The sequence below is a fragment of the Pinus tabuliformis genome, chromosome 6 (assembly GCF_031772625.1).
Source record: "Pinus tabuliformis cultivar Carrire ecotype Pingquan chromosome 6, CPIR1, whole genome shotgun sequence".
NCBI lineage: Eukaryota > Viridiplantae > Streptophyta > Pinopsida > Pinales > Pinaceae > Pinus > Pinus tabuliformis.
The window spans coordinates 190978217-190997559 of record NC_142292.1 but is presented as its reverse complement, the minus strand read 5'-3'; the positions used below and the strand labels follow the sequence as shown (position 1 = coordinate 190997559).

Here is a 19343-nt window from a genome sequence, read left to right as displayed (position 1 = left end):
TTTACTGTTAAAATTTACTGTTGAATTTTACTATTGAAATTTTACTGTTGAATTTTACTGCTAAAGTTTACTGTTGAATTTTACTGCTACAATTCTTCCAAGATTTCAAGGAACCCAAGATATGATAGTAATTTCGCAGATAGTAATTAAGGTGTTGCATGTGTCTAATAGTTGTGGTTTTGGTACTTGTTGATGCATGCAAAAATAAAGAGTAGTTTTACTTATGTTTATGCATGTGTAAGAAATGGTTGTCTTAAAAAGAAGTATAATTTATGAAAGAATAATTGATAAAAATTGAATGTTGAAAAAGAGGGATTTTGACTCTCACATTATATGAGAAGGGTCATAATCTTATGGGTTTTGGTAATTTTAATATTAGAGTTTACTAACAATAGTGGTTGTAGGTAAGAATCATGACTTTTGCAAAAGATGGAATGATAGTTTTCTAAACTAACCCCTTTTGCAGCGATCCAAAATGGATTATAACTAAAATCATTACAGGCAATGAAGTCAATATGTATCATTATTATTACATGTCATCACTTTGGGATCAAGATTTGAAGATCTTTAAAAAATCAATGGAAGATCTATCTAGAACGAACAAAGTTCATTCTTCAAGTTAAATACTCTAGAAGACTTGACTATGTAGAACTCCATTTAAGATACAAGAATATATATTAAAACGTATGAATGAGAATATGATACAATTGAGAGTGAGGGTCTTGTATATATAGCCAGGTAAGTACCCTTTCACGAACGGTCATGTCTACAAAGACATGCCTCTTCACTATTAATTATTAGTTAATTAATCATTGTTTATGTCGATTATTATTTATATTATTTTTACTATTTTTATATATATCTCATTCATAACATTGTCTTCCTCCTCAAAAAGCTTTGTCCTCAAAGCTTACTGATGAATGGCTTGATCTCTTTTTTCTGTTTCAAATGTCTTTTTGTCTCGGAACTGTCATCTTTGTCGAAACAAGATGATATGATCCTCTAAGTGATAAACAAAATTGTCGCATTGGGAATGGATCTAACCATCCTAAATTAATCTCTTATTGAATCTTGTGGTTACTGGATATGTCGTGTGAATTGTTATCACAAGTCTAAATTGTACTGACATTAGTAGTCTTCGGAACATAACTTTGTTGTTTATGTTCAGAGATACAAATTCGAAGATTGATTGAGATGTTTGTTCCTGTGATTCGGATGGTTCTTTTGGTTTGTCTTTCCCCTATCATGTGTGTGGTAGTATTCTAATTTACTTTAGGTGACGATGTTGTTGAGTTGGTTACAGAACCTTCACTTGGGATGTTTATCACCTAAACTGCAACATCTAAGTGTGTCTTTTCTTCACCTGGTTTGCCTTCTTCTTGAGTTATGATATTCACTAGATCAGTATTTATTCCTTTTTCTTCAACTTGGACTTCTACATTCGATGCTTCCTTCTCGATAAGTTGTTGTACCTTGTTTTCCAATGACTTCTTGTCATTTTTAAGCTTTTTAATTTGCGTCAGTAGTTTTTCACTATGGTCTTTAAGTTGTGAAACTTCTTCATTTTTTCAGCAGTGATCTTGTCAACTTCTCTTTGCATATTTTGTAGTATTTTTTTACCTTCTTGAAAAATTACTTTTGAGATATCTAGTATGTCTTCTGGTATTACTGAATTCGGCTTCACTGTAAGATCTTGTAGCGTTATTTTTTTCTTTTTGTAAGAAAATGTCAAAAACTTCTTCGTATTTAGGATGAAGGAACCTAGGGTTGCCATCCAAGGTGAACCTAAAATAATGTCACCTTGATCGCTCCATAGGTTTTGAACTGAGAATTGTGATATGAATGTATAATCTCCAATGTTTAATTGTAAATTGGTTATTTCATATTTTTTGTTGTTATAACAGTCAAATTTTTCGATTATATTTGACTCGAGAATCACTAATTGGTTTGCGATTTTAGGTTTTATGTAATTTTTATCTTCGGTTGGCGAGATAGCGATAGTAACATCTTTTCCCGCAATAGACCCTTTAATTCTAAATAGCACTGAGGCATAGTTATGTGATGTTTCTGGGAATCTTCTGGCCTTCATTCTGAGTTAGACTCCAGGTTATATTCGTTGATAATTTCATCAAATGATACTTCGACCAAAAGATTTATAGTTTTCTTATGAGAAATCTACTTTTGCCAAATATATTAAGTCCCTTTTAAATATTAACACCTTTAGTCACTTTTTTTCCGTTAATGGCTATTATTTTAATAATAAACACTTAACCCCTTCTTTTAATTTGATTTACACTTGAACTTTCAATTTCAATGACTTGAACTTTTATAGTTCTCTTCAATGATTTGACTTCCCTTTTGTGTTTAATGAGATGAGATTAGTGTTTAAAAGTAACCCCCTTTTTACTATTTTGGTTATATAATTTTTTCTTCTTTTAATTTTAATGGCCAAAGGCCTAGTGAAACAGAGAATAGGAAAAACTCCAAATTCTGAGAAAAACGCTTCAATTATACGACAACAAGGTTGACGGAATGTTGATGGACAAAGGCCTAGATCGGAGAACACCGCTCTGTGCAGCGGTTGAGTGGCAAGAGGATCGAACTGCTATGATATCAAATGGAACGAACAAAGTTCGTTCTTCAAGTCAAATACTCCAGAAGACTTGGAATATGTAGATTTCATTTAGGATACAAGAATATATATTAAAATGTATGAATGAGAATATGATACAATTGAGAGTGAGGGTCCTGTACATATAGCCAGGTAAGTACCCTTTCACGAACGGTCGTGTCTGTAAAGAGGTGCCTCTTCACTACTAATTATTAGTTAATTAATCATTGTTTATGTGTATTATTATTTATATTATTTATATAATTTGTATATATATCTTATTCATAACACTATCCATGCATTGACTCGTGTTAAGTACTCATCAATATAAACTATGGCATTGAAAGTTCACTCATCTTCACTATAAAGCATTACCTCATGTGAAAAAGATGGTTTCCAAAATGCCTGAGATTAGGGTGGATCATCATGGAGTTTACCAAGTGGTGTTCAAGAAGATGCATCTCTTCTGTCAATGACATATGACTGATGGGCAATGGTAACGTATAGAGGTCGGATCAAGAGGTCGCTAACAACTTCCTTCAATCCCCATTTAAAAATAAGTATTTTCAAGTCTTATATTATCTCTTTGTGTCACTATTCTTGTTTAGACTTATCTTTATAGATCATTGCTTATTCTTCTTGCACGAGTATTTGAATGATTATTTCACTAACTTCTTGATGAGGATGCGATCAAGAAAAAGTCATAATGTGATTTTGACTCTCACATTATATGAGAAAAGTCAAAATCGTATGGGTTTTGGTAATTTTGATATTAGAGTTTACTAACTATAGTGGTTGTAGATAAGAATCATGACTTTCGCAAAAGAAGGAATGATAGTTTTCTAAATTAACCTCCTTTGCAGCAATCGAAAATGGATTATAACTAAAATCATTGTAAACAATGAAGTCAATATGTATAATTATTATTACATGTCTTCACTCTAGGATCAAGATTTGAAAATCTTTATAAAACCAATGGAAGACCTATCCATGCGTTGACTCATGATAAGTAATCACCACTATAAATTGTGGCACCGAAGTACACTCATCTTTACTATAAAACGTTACCTCATGTGAGAAAGATGGTTTCCAAAATGCCTGAGAATAGAGCGGATCATGATAGAGTTTGCCAAGTGGTGTTCAAGAAGATGCATTTCTTCTGCCAATGACTGATGGACAATGGTAACTTATAGAGGTCGAATCAAGAGGGAGATAACAGCTTCCTTCAATCCCCATTAAAAAATAACTATTTTCAAGTCTTATGTTATTTCTTTGTGTCATTGTTCTTGTTTAGATTTATCTTTATAGATCATTGATTATTCTTCCTACATAAGTATTTAAATGATTCTTTCACTAACTTCTTGATGAGGATGCGATTAAGAAACACAGATCCTTAAGATCATCAGCGTGCAAAATAGTGTAGGAAGAGTAAACTCCAAAAGGAAGTTGGTGCAAGGATAATGAAGGAGCCACTCTCAAATCTAGAAAAGAAAGAAAGATCTGCCTCATCCCCACATATACTTTCACTATGTTTATTTACTTTGTTATTATTGCTCTTGCTCTTGTTCTAGGATCAACAGGTACATTTGATGAATGTGAGAACCAAGTCCTTTGTATCGATATTGATGAAGATGTCGAGCCATCCCATGACTTGAGTGGACATGAAGTGGACAAGAGTTCAAGGCTTCTGCAGAGAAGTTGGAATTAGGAAAGAGACCACGATATTGTATAACCTAAAACAAAATGGTGTGGCTGATAGAACGAATAGAACTATCATGGAAGCAGTCAAAGCTATGTTACATGATCATAAACTACCAAAGTTTCTATGGGGAGAAGTTGCTAACACAGTTGTCTATGTTAAAATAGATCTCCTTACTGTGCACTAAACAACAAGACTTTAGAAGAAGTCTTCTTTAGTTAAAAACCTAAGGTTGGGCACTTGAGGATCTTTGGCTGCCCTGTCTACTTCCACATGCCAATAGAAAAGAGGAATAAGCTGGAAGCTTCAAGTAAGAAAGGAATGATTGTTGGTTATTGTGAAGATTCTAAAGCTTATAGAATATATGTGCTAGTAAAAGAACTATAAAGTTTAGTGGAGATATAATATTTGATGAAGATGCAGCTCTTTGAAAAGCCATAGACACTCCTCCTGCTAATGTTGAAAGATAGGATGATGCCTTGGATGCACAAAGAAGATCCTGAGCCCGAGCTTGATCTTGTTGATAAACCCATGGATCCCATGGACTCTTTGGATACTTCTCCATGTGCTAGAAAGAGATGATTATGGCTTTGTGACACTTTACAGGATGTTGATACACATGTTGCTTGTCGAGGAACCTGAAAAGAAAGCAAGAAACCATGTCGGTTCCAAGGATATGTTATAGCCATGAGCAACATTATTCAAGTTGAACCATGGACGTTTGAAGAAGTTGTGAAGGCTCAAGTGTGGAAAGATGCAATCGTTGAAAAATATCAGTCCATCATTCATAATGATGTATGGGAAGTGGTTCCAAGACTCCAAGGTAAATCTATTGTGTCTTCTAAATCACTGTATAAAATTAAACATGGTGTTGATGGCAGTATTGAAAAATATAGAGCTAGATTTGTGGCCAGAGAGTTCTCTCAGAAAGAGGGAATAGACTATGATGAAAACTTTTCACATGTTGCCCGTTATACAACCATCTGATCTACTGTGGCTCGCCGCTCTAGTTGTTAGCCAATAATGGTCCCTTCACCAAAAGGATGTGAAGATTGTTTTTCTGCATGGCCTCCTGAAGGAAGAAGTATTTGTGGAGCAACCACAAGGCTGTGAAGTACATGATCGGAAAACTCGTGTGTAGACAAAAGAAAGCCCCTTATGGTTTGAAGCAAGCTCCAAGAGTTTGGTATGCCCGCATTGCTAGCTTCTTGATGAAGATTTGTTTTGCTAGAAGTAATGTTGATTTGAATCTTTACTTCAAGAAAGTCCAAGGTATGCCTTTGATTTTGTTATTATATGACCAGTGGTGAACCTCTCATTGTCTAATGTAGGAGGTAGTTAGCTTCTAAAATTGAAATGAAAGATCTTCATTTGATGCACTACTTTTTGGGTCTTGATGTATGGCAGAAACCTGGTGAGATTTTCCTTTCTCAAGGAAAATATGGTGTCAAGTTGCTAGAAAGATTTGGTATCATAGAATATAAATCCATGAATACTCCAATGGAGATGAACTTTAAGAAGTTGTGTGGTGAAGCTGCAAGTCCTGATTTGGAAAATCTTTTTGAGTATCGACAACTGATTGGGGCACTGATGTTCTTAGTGAACACTAGACCGGACATATGTTTTGTGGTCAATACTCTAAGCCAATATATGATTAAACCATCTCATGCATACTGGATTGTTGCAAAGCATTTGCTGAGATACCTGCATGGGACCATCAATCTTGGATTGAAATATACTACCAAAGATGTAAGACTACTTGGGAAATCTAATATTGATTGGGTTGGTAACTCTATTAACAGAAAAAGCACATCTTGATGTTGCCTCAGCTTAGGATCTGCAATGATATGTTGGATGAGCAGGAAGCAAAAGTTTGTAGCCTTCAGCAAGTTTGAAGCTGAGTACATTGCTTCTAGCACGGCTAGTTGTGAGGCAGTATGGATGAGGAAGCTCTTTGGAGATTTGTTTGAGCATATTCCAGACACAATAGTAATTTATTGTGACAATAAGAGTGGGATTCGACTTGCAGAAAATTTCGTGTTCCATGACAAGTTCAAGCATATTGAGATCAAATATAACTTTATCTGAGATATGGTGCAAAGAAACGCAGTAAGACTCCATCATATAGCGATTGATGACCATATCGCTGACATTCTTACAAGCCTTTGCCAAAAGGGAAGTTCTTGGTTTTTAGAGAGCAACTTAGACTAATAGATGTGACCCTTCCTAGAGAGGGTGGTCATGGATGATGAGCCTTGGTTGTGTGAGATCCTTGTCATGTGCTGACAAGTGGATCCCCCCAAGCAGAGATGAGACTTGGTTGTGTGAGATCCTTGTCAAGTGGGTTATCCCCCCAAGGCGAGACGTGACTTGGTTGTGCAAGATCCTTGACAAGTGCGTTATCCCCCCAAGCAGAGATGTGACTTGGTTGTGCGAGATCCTTGTCAAGTGGGTTATCTCCCCAAGCAGAGATGAGACTTGGTTGTGCAAGATCCTTGTCAAGTGGGTTATCCCCCCAAGCAGAGATGTGACTTGGTTGTGCAAGATCCTTGACAAGTGGGTTATCCCCCAAGAAGAGATGAGACTTGGTTGTGCGAGATCCTTCTCATATGTTGGCAAGTGGCAACCCCCCCAAGAATAGGGGGTGAAGGATGAATCTCCCCTATGATGATTCTTCTTCATTAGAGTGATACATCATTGTTCAAGATGATACAGAGTAGAGAGGAGTAGAGAAAACAAAGATCTTTTGTTGCAGAAAGAAATCCCTCACTAGCTAAGAGTTGAAAATTGGCAGCTCAGGGATGAATTTTTAAAAATAGAAAGACTAAAACCAAAAAGTCTAAAAACATAATTTCTAAAAATAAAAAGTCTCAAGTACGACTTTTCAAAAATAGTAAATCACCATGCATCAATTGGTAATCAAGTATTGTTGATGGAAAATCCCTTTTGATCATCAATCAATCTCTTCTCCTATATATATGTGCTTCATTTTTTCTCCTGTTACTACTACTTCTGCATTATGAAAGAAGATATCTAACTTGAGAGAAAGTTGGAGAGAGTTGAAGAAGATTGTGAGAGAGAGACTTGGAGAGTAAAAGTAGAACTTGGTGAGCCAAGGTTGATTCAATGCTTCAGTGTTTCAGTGTTGATTCAGTTGAAAGGAAGGTTGATTTAGTGTGTGCATCTGTTGTTGCTATCAGTGATCTTCATGTTACAGCTTGTTTAGATTTGGGTGAATTTACTCATTCTCTTGATCTCTATTGTACTTCGTATCTCTATTGAACAATCAATTTCTAATAGAAGAAGAATCTGCTTGGGTTTTGCCCCGGTTTCATTTTGCTCTTGGTTGTCTTCTATTCTGCATTTGATTTATTTTCTATCTACAATTGCTTATCTTACACTCTCATTATTGGCATGGCATATTCTACTTACACTCTCATTATTGGCATGGCATATTCCTCTTACCCTCTCATTAATGCTCTTACACTCAATAAAAGCTCGTCATAAAAGATTCCTCTTCCACTCCCTTACACTCTCATTAAAGAATGTCATGAAAGATTCTTCTTAAGCACTCTTTAATGGATATGTTACACTCTCCTTAATGGCATAAGTTACAAAGGCATGTGTACCTTCTTATTGGCATGAGTTACATTTCCTAAATGGACATATGTTACTCTCCCTCTTGGCATGAGAGTTACTCCTCCTTTATGGCATGGATTCGTTGCTCTTCCTATATATATGTGCTTCATTTTTTCTCCCATTACTACTAGTTGTGCATTGTGAAAGAAGAATTCTAACTTGAGAGAAAGTTGGAGAGAGTTGAAGAAGATTGTGAGAGAGAGACTCGGAGAGTAAGAGTAGAACTTGGTAAGCCAAGGTTGATTTAGTGCTTCAGTGTTTCAGTGTTCATTCAGTGGAAAGGAAGGTTGATTCAGTGTGGGCATCTGTTGCTGCTATCAGTGATCTTCATGCTACAGCTTGTTTAGATTTGGGTGAACTTACTCATTCTCTTGATCTCTCATTGTACTTCATATCTCTACTGAACAATTGTTTTCTAATAGAAGAAGAATCTGCTTAAGTTTTCCCCTTGTAGGTTTTGCCCTGGTCTCATTTTGTTCTTGGCTGTCTTCTATTGTGCATTTGATTCATGTTCTATCTACAATTGCTTATCTAATATTACAGCATAAATAAATTTTGTAATAAGTGATTATTAAAGCATAGAACATCAGAATTTCAACGAAGTGGAGCCCAGGCTATCCGAGTTCTTCTTGAAGCAATGCAAGGGATCTGAGGCAAATTCAAGGGCAAACTCCTAGACAGATATATATTCCCGAGGAAGAATCATTTAAAGAAGGCCACAGCCTAGTCTGAGGATTGAAGATCACCGTTTAAATTTTTGTGAGACTGTTATCCTGGACCGATCCGTTGGCAGCCACCCTAGTTCTGTGGAGTTTTCCAAAGAGGGCCGAATTCACCCTAGGCTGGACAAAGACCTGAAGTTCAGAAGCAATCACAGTCACCCTGAGGCAGACTTTGGATGAGGTCCGAGCAGATTAAGAAAGGGACCAGAGCTCGAACAGTTATCTTAGGCACCTCAATATCTCTATAAGTTACTTGGCGTCCTTTCTTGGAGTATTGTTGGCTTCCGGCAACCACTATAGCAGAATAAGGGTTTCACCCAGAGGCTAGTTGGGTAATCTTTTCTAGCCTCCGCACAGCATAGTATAGTTAGATAAATTTAAAAGAATGTAATAATTTAACAAGCAAGCACTGTCACAGAACTTTGACAAAGTACTGGAAGTATAGGAGTTATGCTGAACGGTTGATTTCCGTTAATAATTGAATTTGATGCACTGCACTGAGTGGTTTATGGTGTTGTTGACGATAACTGTTGAAAACTATGTTGCACTGGAAAGATTGGTGTCATTTTCTGAATAGAGTAAAAGCTTGTTATTAAAAATCTAATTGTTTAAGCATCCTAGGGAAAAAATTTCCCTAAGATACAACACTTTCTCTTCATTAACCAATAAAAAATTGCATTGTATCAATATATCTCATCTCCCATGGAACACTACCATGACAGAGTCACACCACTTCATCTTTTATGGAAAACCACCATGGTGTTACCAGGCCCTTGAAACTAAAGGTGTTAAGTATACCATGTTAAGAAATATAAAACAAGATGGTACAAGAGATATAAAAACTAGCAGAAAAGGACTCGAACGATATTCTTCTCACACTTATTCATTTCAATCATACAAATATATAATACATGAACAAAACCACCTCAATTGTTCTCACACTGACATCTCATCAAAAGATAAGACAAGGAGGCAGCAAGGTAGGAATCTAGAACCACACTTTGGATAAAACTATATCCCATAATACAATACACAAAGGTGTACTAGGACTTCATGATTGTATAGCAGCAACAGTTTGACAATCCCGAGAGATGAGGAAATCAGGTGACACATCCCCTAGGGTTGGGAATACGTTCCCATGCAACATTGCTTAAAAAGATTATGCCATCTTCAAGAAACTGCATAGCTAATGAAATACATGTCTTTCAGCATACCAGCATCAATATTAAAATGCAACTGATATTTGATGAGAAGAGTAAGCTTGAAAAGAAAACCGTCGTAGCATTTACATGAGAAAGAAAATTTTATAGGAATAAGAAAATTTGCACTGACCCAAGCAACTAGTAAGCAGAATGCAACTGAAGCCAGCTGGTAAAGTTCATTTGTCTGCATTTGCAAACATAAACAGGTCAGTCTTATAATACTATCACTTAAATGTCCTTATTTCCAGCGCTAGATTCACTGCACAGGTTAGAAGTCCAGATAGTTTTCTAACAGGGTCCTATGCAAAATATGCTTGCTCCAATGGAAATAGTTAACCAATCAACTCATAAAAGAAGAAATCTGAAAAAAATGAAAAAACAACTTCGAAAAAAAATTGGGTATATTAAACAATTTACCTGTGAGGAAAGGCTTATCATAAGCTTCAAAAAGCGTGGTACAAAAGACCGGGATAATATTGCTGCTACAGTCAAAAATGAGCACAGAACAACCAACCTGCAAAAATCATATCCATGCATAAAGCATTTGTAGACAAAACAAATATGACAGAAATAATGTATTCACCTCATAGTAATAATATATCTTCTAAAAATTTACAGTCTTTTGAATGAGAAAACCTGAAAACTAATGAAATAATGAAGAATGAAAATCTGAAAACTAATCATTTGATGAGACTTACTGGAAACTAGCATAACATAGAGCAACTACCAAAAATATGTCTAGTGTAAAGCTGCACTACACTGCTATAAAGTGCTGCTAATAGAGGCCTGCACCTCCCTCTCACCTAGGGGAAGTAGAGGAGATCGTTCTTACATGATCCACATCGCAAACAGTGGTCCTAGAGATAATGACTAGAATTCTCCACAGATAGCAGCCCCTCAGATGTCTCTTTGCTTTGAACATATAACAATAAATTAATTAATTAAAAAGGGCACATACCCTTTCAACTCATGACTAGTCAATGCTATATATAGCAAACCATCACGATGGTTATTATAATCATCAAATTCATATTCTTATTCAATAGAAATAAGCATTATCTTAGTCAGAGTAATAGTAGCACTGAGGGCCCATGCAGATCCACTTGGAGTCAGAGTAATAGTAGCTCTGAGGACTCGTTTAATTTATACAACACAAGTCAATCTCACAGAATCGAACCGGTGGAACCCAGGGCCTCATCAGATGGGAAAGAACCAATGGAAGTTGCATCCCGTGGCATTAGGCCATGCTCATCAAGCTCCGTTAATGCATCTTTTGGTGTATTGGTTGTTAATCTGCCTTCTAGTCGAGAACGACGGAGTCCAAAACATTCATGTGACGGTGGAACAGTTGAGAACAGATGCTACCAGCAATGGGTTTCTGTTCATTCACCGAGATTGGCCTCCGAATGAACGATTGAGACAGGTCGTGTAAGGCCTACGCGACTCGGGCAGGCGTGCATGACGAGCGGGCGGTTAACGCGACGAGCGGGCGCTCCATGCACGACGAGCGGGCGAACGATATGCGACGGTGTGCGGTCTCCTTGTGACGAAAGACACTTAGGCCGAAATATGGCTAAGTATTGGACGCAAGTATTAATGCACATAAACATATATTATATGACAAGATTAAAAAAACCATATAATATGAAGACCGACATAATAATAATACATATGGACATGCGATGGCACATATGTATGTGAGGAGCCATGGATAATATAAAATAATGGAGCACATACATTAAACCCATACGAAGTTTATACATAAAATATAATATTATGTGAAGGACATACATTATATTATGTAAAGGGCCTCACATGTCGGCTTTGATTTATAACCAAAGTGTAAAGCGTATATATGATGGAGGATGGAGCTCATAAGATCCATCGAACTCCACTTGGATACCTTCGCATAAGGACAAGGAAAAAGTGCGAAGTCTTGAGGATATGCGCATACCTCATGCGCATAAGAGTTAAGAAGATCTCGCATGTTTTAGGTTGGTTTATGTGAAGGGTTGTCACGGTTGAGGAGGTTTTTGTACTCGGTTTTATGCAGGTTTTTGTAAAGAGGTTGAGTGGCTCGGGTGAGCACTCTCTCTTGGACAAGGGTGCATGAAACGTTGTAAAAGGCAGGTGGCCTGTCTTTTGTAAGAATATTGGTTAAGTGTGAAGCTTGGCACACTTGTTGTAAAATCTGGTATTCTTGATATAAATAACATTGTTGGGCAGACTGTTCGTGGAGTTGCCCCTCCCTTCATATTGTGTATTGTTCTCAGTTTATTGTTGATGATTGATGAATGAGAATGTTCTTTGATGAAGTATAAAAGATAACATTTATTCGGTTATAAGAACATAAGTTAACTAAGTTTATGTTGAAGTAGGCGTAGTCCATAAACGTGAGTATTGTTAAAAAGAAAGCGTTCGGTGGTGCCGCACCTCGCCGGCACGGTTGAAAGACTACCGTAGGCTTGGGGGCGTGACAGTTGGTATCAGAGCTCGGTCGGAGCTGGTGAAGCAAGTGTGAGAACACTTGGAAGATTGACAGTAAGGCATGGCAAGCTTGGAAGCAGGAAGAAGGAAGCTCTTGGTTACCTTGGACGAGTTGAAGAAGTTGAAGGAAGAGAGGCCCCGAATCCGTGAAGAGCTTAAAGCCTTGAGAAAGAATATCGAAGGACTTCTCCAACTTAGTTGGGCAATGAAGCAAGTTGTATTTGATGCCAACAAGGAAGAGGAAGTCCGACATGGTGATCTTGGTCTTCAAGAGCTCTTTGATAAAAGAGCCCGGTTGAGGAAGGAAAGTGACCAAGTGGAAGCCGAAATCAAGGGGAAACTTCTCAGTAAAGAGGTTGTTGTAATTGAACAAGAAGAGATTGACTACATTGACAGGTTGGGAACTCACTACCGAGAACATCCAGAGGACTTTCGGAAGTTTAGTTCTATGAACTTGGTCAATGGACACTTGGTTGGTGCACTTGAGCTGAACATAGAGGAAGATGTTGCAGACATGACTACGATAGAGGATGAACTTGAAAGTGATCAAGTTGAACCAGGATCGTGCAGTTTGCCAACATGGTTGAATGAGGAGGAGCCTCATGATGATAAACAAGGATTGTCAACTATTGCAGGGCTTGTTGGGGCTACTTGTGACATTATGGTTGAAGGTGCAAAGGCCCTTGACAAGGGTGGAACTTGATGATCGTCGTGGAGGATTGGGTCATGCTTTAGCCTCTTTGGCTAAGTGCCCGGCATGACTCATGGACAGATTGGAGGGCACACACTTGTGATGTTTTGGGTGGACTTCCCATGGCCGAGACCAAGAGCAAGTCTTGGTGGACACTTTGGTGGAGGAGCTATGGTGAAGGGACTCATGACATGAGGATGAGATGGTTGGGTGACCGAGTTCACTAAACCGAAGATAGCAGCTTGAGTGAGGATGACCGATTGTTGTGGTAGGTCTACTTGGTTGGACTACCTGGACAACATAGTCATGGACATCAGGTTGGAGACTTGAAAGACATCGAGACTTGAGGATGGCACATTGCAGATGATGAAGAGGGCTTCATGAACCTGAATGGGGCACATCGAGAGTTGATTACTTGGATGGAGTTGTGAGCAGCTATGGAGCATTCCTACTACATGAGGAGCTGAGGCATATTGTATGCTTGCTGTGGGGAGCTGAGGCATATTGTATGCTTGCTGAGGTGTGGTTGGGGGATGGCTTATGGAGCTCATGATGACATGAGATTGTTGTGACTTTTAGGGACTTCATGGACGGTGGACTTAGAAGATCTGATGCATTGAGGAACTGAAGTCAGATGACTTTGATGCAGTATGGAACGCATACTTTCAAAGTACCTGTATGAGCATGGCTTGGAGGAGTGACTTGATGTGGAGGATCGATGAGGCACTTTGGAGTGATGGAGTTACAATGATTATGCTTTGGCATGGATGGTGAGCTTGGTGGCAGTGGTCACTAGGCCGAGACATAGTGGAGAAAGAGTCTCTACATATGTTGCAAGGATGGTTGCCTTGTGTAGAAAGGTCGACATCCTGAATGATGATGATCTTGGTGGAGAGCTACCGAGATGGTATGTTGTCGAGGATGACAACGATTTCAGGTGGAGGAGAATGTAAGGCCTACGCGACTCGGGCAGGCGTGCACGACGAGCGGGCGGTTAACGCGACGAGCGGGCGCTCCATGCACGACGAGCGGGCGAACGATATGCGACGGTGTGCGGTCTCCTTGTGACGAAAGAATGTGACGAAAGACACTTAGGCCGAAATATGGCTAAGTATTGGACGCAAGTATTAATGCACATAAACATATATTATATGACAAGATTAAAAAAACCATATAATATGAAGACCGACATAATAATAATACATATGGACATGCGATGGCACATATGTATGTGAGGAGCCATGGATAATATAAAATAATGGAGCACATACATTAAAACCATACGAAGGTTATACATAAAATATAATATTATGTGAAGGACATACATTATATTACGTAAAGGGCCTCACATGTCGGCTTTGATTTATAACCAAAGTGTAAAGCGTATATATGATGGAGGATGGAGCTCATAAGATCCATCGAACTCCACTTGGATACCTTCGCATAAGGACAAGGAAAAAGTGTGAAGCCTTGAGGATATGCGCATACCTCATGCGCATAAGAGTTAAGAAGATCTTGCATGTTTTAGGTTGGTTTATGTGAAGGGTTGTCACGGTTGAGGAGGTTTTTGTACGGTTTTATGCAGGTTTTTGTAAAGAGGTTGAGTGGCTCGGGTGAGCACTCTCTCTTGGACAAGGGTGCATGAAACGTTGTAAAAGGCAGGTGGCCTGTCTTTTGTAAGAATATTGGTTAAGTGTGAAGCTTGGCACACTTGTTGTAAAATCTGGTATTTCTTGATATAAATAACATTGTTGGGCAGACTGTTCGGGGAGTTGCCCCTACCTTCATATTGTGTATTGTTCTCGGTTTATTGTTGATGATTGATGAATGAGAATGTTCTTTGATGAAGTATAAAAGATAACATTTATTCGGTTATAAGAACATAAGTTAACTAAGTTTATGTTGAAGTAGGCGTAGTCCATAAACGTGAGTATTGTTAAAAAGAAAGCGTTCGGTGGTGCCGCACCTCGCCGGCACGGTTGAAAGACTACCGTAGGCTTGGGGGCGTGACAGTTGGTATCAGAGCTCGGTCGGAGCTGGTGAAGCAAGTGTGAGAACACTTGGAAGATTGACAGTAAGGCATGGCAAGCTTGGAAGCAGGAAGAAGGAAGCTCTTGGTTACCTTGGACGAGTTGAAGAAGTTGAAGGAAGAGAGGCCCCGAATCCGTGAAGAGCTTAAAGCCTTGAGAAAGAATATCGAAGGACTTCTCCAACTTAGTTGGGCAATGAAGCAAGTTGTATTTGATGCCAACAAGGAAGAGGAAGTCCGACATGGTGATCTTGGTCTTCAAGAGCTCTTTGATAAAAGAGCCCGGTTGAGGAAGGAAAGTGACCAAGTGGAAGCCGAAATCAAGGGGAAACTTCTCAGTAAAGAGGTTGTTGTAATTGAACAAGAAGAGATTGACTACATTGACAGGTTGGGAACTCACTACCGAGAACATCCAGAGGACTTTCGGAAGTTTAGTTCTATGAACTTGGTCAATGGACACTTGGTTGGTGCACTTGAGCTGAACATAGAGGAAGATGTTGCAGACATGACTACGATAGAGGATGAACTTGAAAGTGATCAAGTTGAACCAGGATCGTGCAGTTTGCCAACATGGTTGAATGAGGAGGAGCCTCATGATGATGAACAAGGATTGTCAACTATTGCAGGGCTTGTTGGGGCTACTTGTGACCTTATGGTTGAAGGTGCAAAGGCCCTTGACAAGGGTGGAACTTGATGATCGTCGTGGAGGATTGGGTCATGCTTTAGCCTCTTTGGCTAAGTGCCCAGCATGACTCATGGACAGATTGGAGGGCACACACTTGTGATGTTTTGGGTGGACTTCTCATGGCCGAGACCAAGAGCAAGTCTTGGTGGACACTTTGGTGGAGGAGCTATGGTGAAGGGACTCATGACATGAGGATGAGATGGTTGGGTGACCGAGTTCACTAAACCGAAGATAGCAGCTTGAGTGAGGATGACCGATTGTTGTGGTAGGTCTACTTGGTTGGACTACCTGGACAACATAGTCATGGACATCAGGTTGGAGACTTGAAAGACATGGAGACTTGAGGATGGCACATTGCAGATGATGAAGAGGGCTTCATGAACCTGAATGGGGCACATCGAGAGTTGATTACTTGGATGGAGTTGTGAGCAGCTATGGAGCATTCCTACTACATGAGGAGCTGAGGCATATTGTATGCTTGCTGTGGGGAGCTGAGGCATATTGTATGCTTGCTGAGGTGTGGTTGGGGGATGGCTTATGGAGCTCATGATGACATGAGATTGTTGTGACTTTTAGGGACTTCATGGACGGTGGACTTAGAAGATCTGATGCATTGAGGAACTGAAGTCAGATGACTTTGATGCAGTATGGAATGCATACTTTCAAAGTACCTGTATGAGCATGGCTTGGAGGAGTGACTTGATGTGGAGGATCGATGAGGCACTTTGGATTGATGGAGTTACAATGATTATGCTTTGGCATGGATGGTGAGCTTGGTGGCAGTGGTCACTAGGCCGAGACATAGTGGAGAAAGAGTCTCTACATATGTTGCAAGGATGTTTGCCTTGTGTAGAAAGGTCGACATCCTGAATGATGATGATCTTGGTGGAGAGCTACCGAGATGGTATGTTGTCGAGGATGACAACGATTTCAGGTGGAGGAGAATGTAAGGCCTACGCGACTCGGGCAGGCGTGCACAACGAGCGGGCGGTTAACGCGACGAGCGGGCGCTCCGTGCACGACGAGCGGGCGAACGATATGCGACGGTGTGCGGTCTCCTTGTGACGAAAGAATGTGACGAAAGACACTTAGGCCGAAATATGGCTAAGTATTGAACGCAAGTATTAATGCACATAAACATATATTATATGACAAGATTAAAAAAACCATATAATATGAAGACCGACATAATAATAATACATATGGACATGCGATGGCACATATGTATGTGAGGAGCCATGGATAATATAAAATAATGGAAAACATACATTAAAACCATACGAAGTTTATACATAAAATATAATATTATGTGAAGGACATACATTATATTACGTAAAGGGCCTCACATGTCGGCTTTGATTTATAACCAAAGTGTAAAGCGTATATATGATGGAGGATGGAGCTCATAAGATCCATCGAACTCCACTTGGATACCTTCGCATAAGGACAAGGAAAAAGTGCAAAGTCTTGAGGATATGCGCATACCTCATGCGCATAAGAGTTAAGAAGATCTTGCGTGTTTTAGGTTGGTTTATGTGAAGGGTTGTCACGGTTGAGGAGGTTTTTGTACTCGGTTTTATGCAGGTTTTTGTAAAGAGGTTGAGTGGCTCGGGTGAGCACTCTCTCTTGGACAAGGGTGCATGAAACGTTGTAAAAGGCAGGTGGCCTGTCTTTTGTAAGAATATTGGTTAAGTGTGAAGCTTGGCACACTTGTTGTAAAATCTGGTATTCTTGATATAAATAACATTGTTGGGCAGACTGTTCGGGGAGTTGCCCCTCCCTTCATATTGTGTATTGTTCTCGGTTTATTGTTGATGATTGATGAATGAGAATGTTCTTTGATGAAGTATAAAAGATAACATTTATTCGGTTATAAGAACACAAGTTAACTAAGTTTATGTTGAAGTAGGCGTAGTCCATAAACGTGAGTATTGTTAAAAAGAAAGCGTTCGGTGGTGCCGCACCTCGCCGGCACGGTTGAAAGACTACAGTAGGCTTGGGGGCGTGACAGTTGGTATCAGAGCTCGGTCGGAGCTGGTGAAGCAAGTGTGAGAACACTTGGAAGATTGACAGTAAGGCATGGCAAGCTTGGAAGCAGGAAGAAGGAAGCTCTTGGTTACCTTGGACGAGTTGAAGAAGTTGAAGGAAGAGAGGCCCCAAATCCGTGAAGAGCTTAAAGCCTTGAGAAAGAATATAGAAGGACTTCTCCAACTTAGTTGGGCAATGAAGCAAGTTGTATTTGATGCCAACAAGGAAGAGGAAGTCCGACATGGTGATCTTGGTCTTCAAGAGCTCTTTGATAAAAGAGCCCGGTTGAGGAAGGAAAGTGACCAAGGGGAAGCCGAAATCAAGGGGAAACTTCTCAGTAAAGAGGTTGCTGTAATTGAACAAGAAGAGATTGACTACATTGACAGGTTGGGAACTCACTACCGAGAACATCCAGAGGACTTTCGGAAGTTTAGTTCTATGAACTTGGTCAATGGACACTTGGTTGGTGCACTTGAGCTGAACATAGAGGAAGATGTTGCAGACATGACTACGATAGAGGATGAACTTGAAAGTGATCAAGTTGAACCAGGATCGTGCAGTTTGCCAACATGGTTGAATGAGGAGGAGCCTCATGATGATAAACAAGGATTGTCAACTATTGCAGGGCTTGTTGGGGCTACTTGTGACCTTATGGTTGAAGGTGCAAAGGCCCTTGACAAGGGTGGAACTTGATGATCGTCGTGGAGGATTGGGTCATGCTTTAGCCTCTTTGGCTAAGTGCCCGGCATGACTCATGGACAGATTGGAGGGCACACACTTGTGATGTTTTGGGTGGACTTCCCATGGCCGAGACCAAGAGCAAGTCTTGGTGGACACTTTGGTGGAGGAGCTATGGTGAAGGGACTCATGACATGAGGATGAGATGGTTGGGTGACCGAGTTCACTAAACCGAAGATAGCAGCTTGAGTGAGGATGACCGATTGTTGTGGTAGGTCTACTTGGTTGGACTACCTGGACAACATAGTCATGGACATCAGGTTGGAGACTTGAAAGACATCGAGACTTGAGGATGGCACATTGCAGATGATGAAGAGGGCTTCATGAACCTGAATGGGGCACATCGAGAGTTGATTACTTGGATGGAGTTGCGAGCAGCTATGGAGCATTCCTACTACATGAGGAGCTGAGGCATATTGTATGCTTGCTGTGGGGAGCTGAGGCATATTGTATGCTTGCTGAGGTGTGGTTGGGGGATGGCTTATGGAGCTCATGATGACATGAGATTGTTGTGACTTTTAGGGACTTCATGGACGGTGGACTTAGAAGATCTGATGCATTGAGGAACTGAAGTCAGATGACTTTGATGCAGTATGGAACGCATACTTTCAAAGTACCTGTATGAGCATGGCTTGGAGGAGTGACTTGATGTGGAGGATCGATGAGGCACTTTGGAGTGATGGAGTTACAATGATTATGCTTTGGCATGGATGGTGAGCTTGGTGGCAGTGGTCACTAGGCCGAGACATAGTGGAGAAAGAGTCTCTACATATGTTGCAAGGATGTTTGCCTTGTGTAGAAAGGTCAACATC

At 39.7% G+C, this 19343-nt stretch overlaps 1 protein-coding gene across 3 annotated transcripts in view; it reads right to left on the bottom strand.

The window, feature by feature from the left end:
• The window catches only part of LOC149258107 (K(+) efflux antiporter 4-like), a 246775-nt gene that overhangs the window by 70991 nt on the left and 156441 nt on the right, over positions 1 to 19343 (bottom strand). For all 3 annotated transcript variants that reach the window (XM_089414676.1, XM_089414678.1, XM_089414674.1), the window contains 2 exons: positions 10291 to 10387; positions 10004 to 10057 (listed from right to left, as the gene is read on the bottom strand). In XM_089414676.1, the coding sequence (XP_089270802.1) occupies positions 10004 to 10057; positions 10291 to 10387 (151 nt within the window). The remainder of the gene's footprint in view (positions 1 to 10003; positions 10058 to 10290; positions 10388 to 19343) is intronic.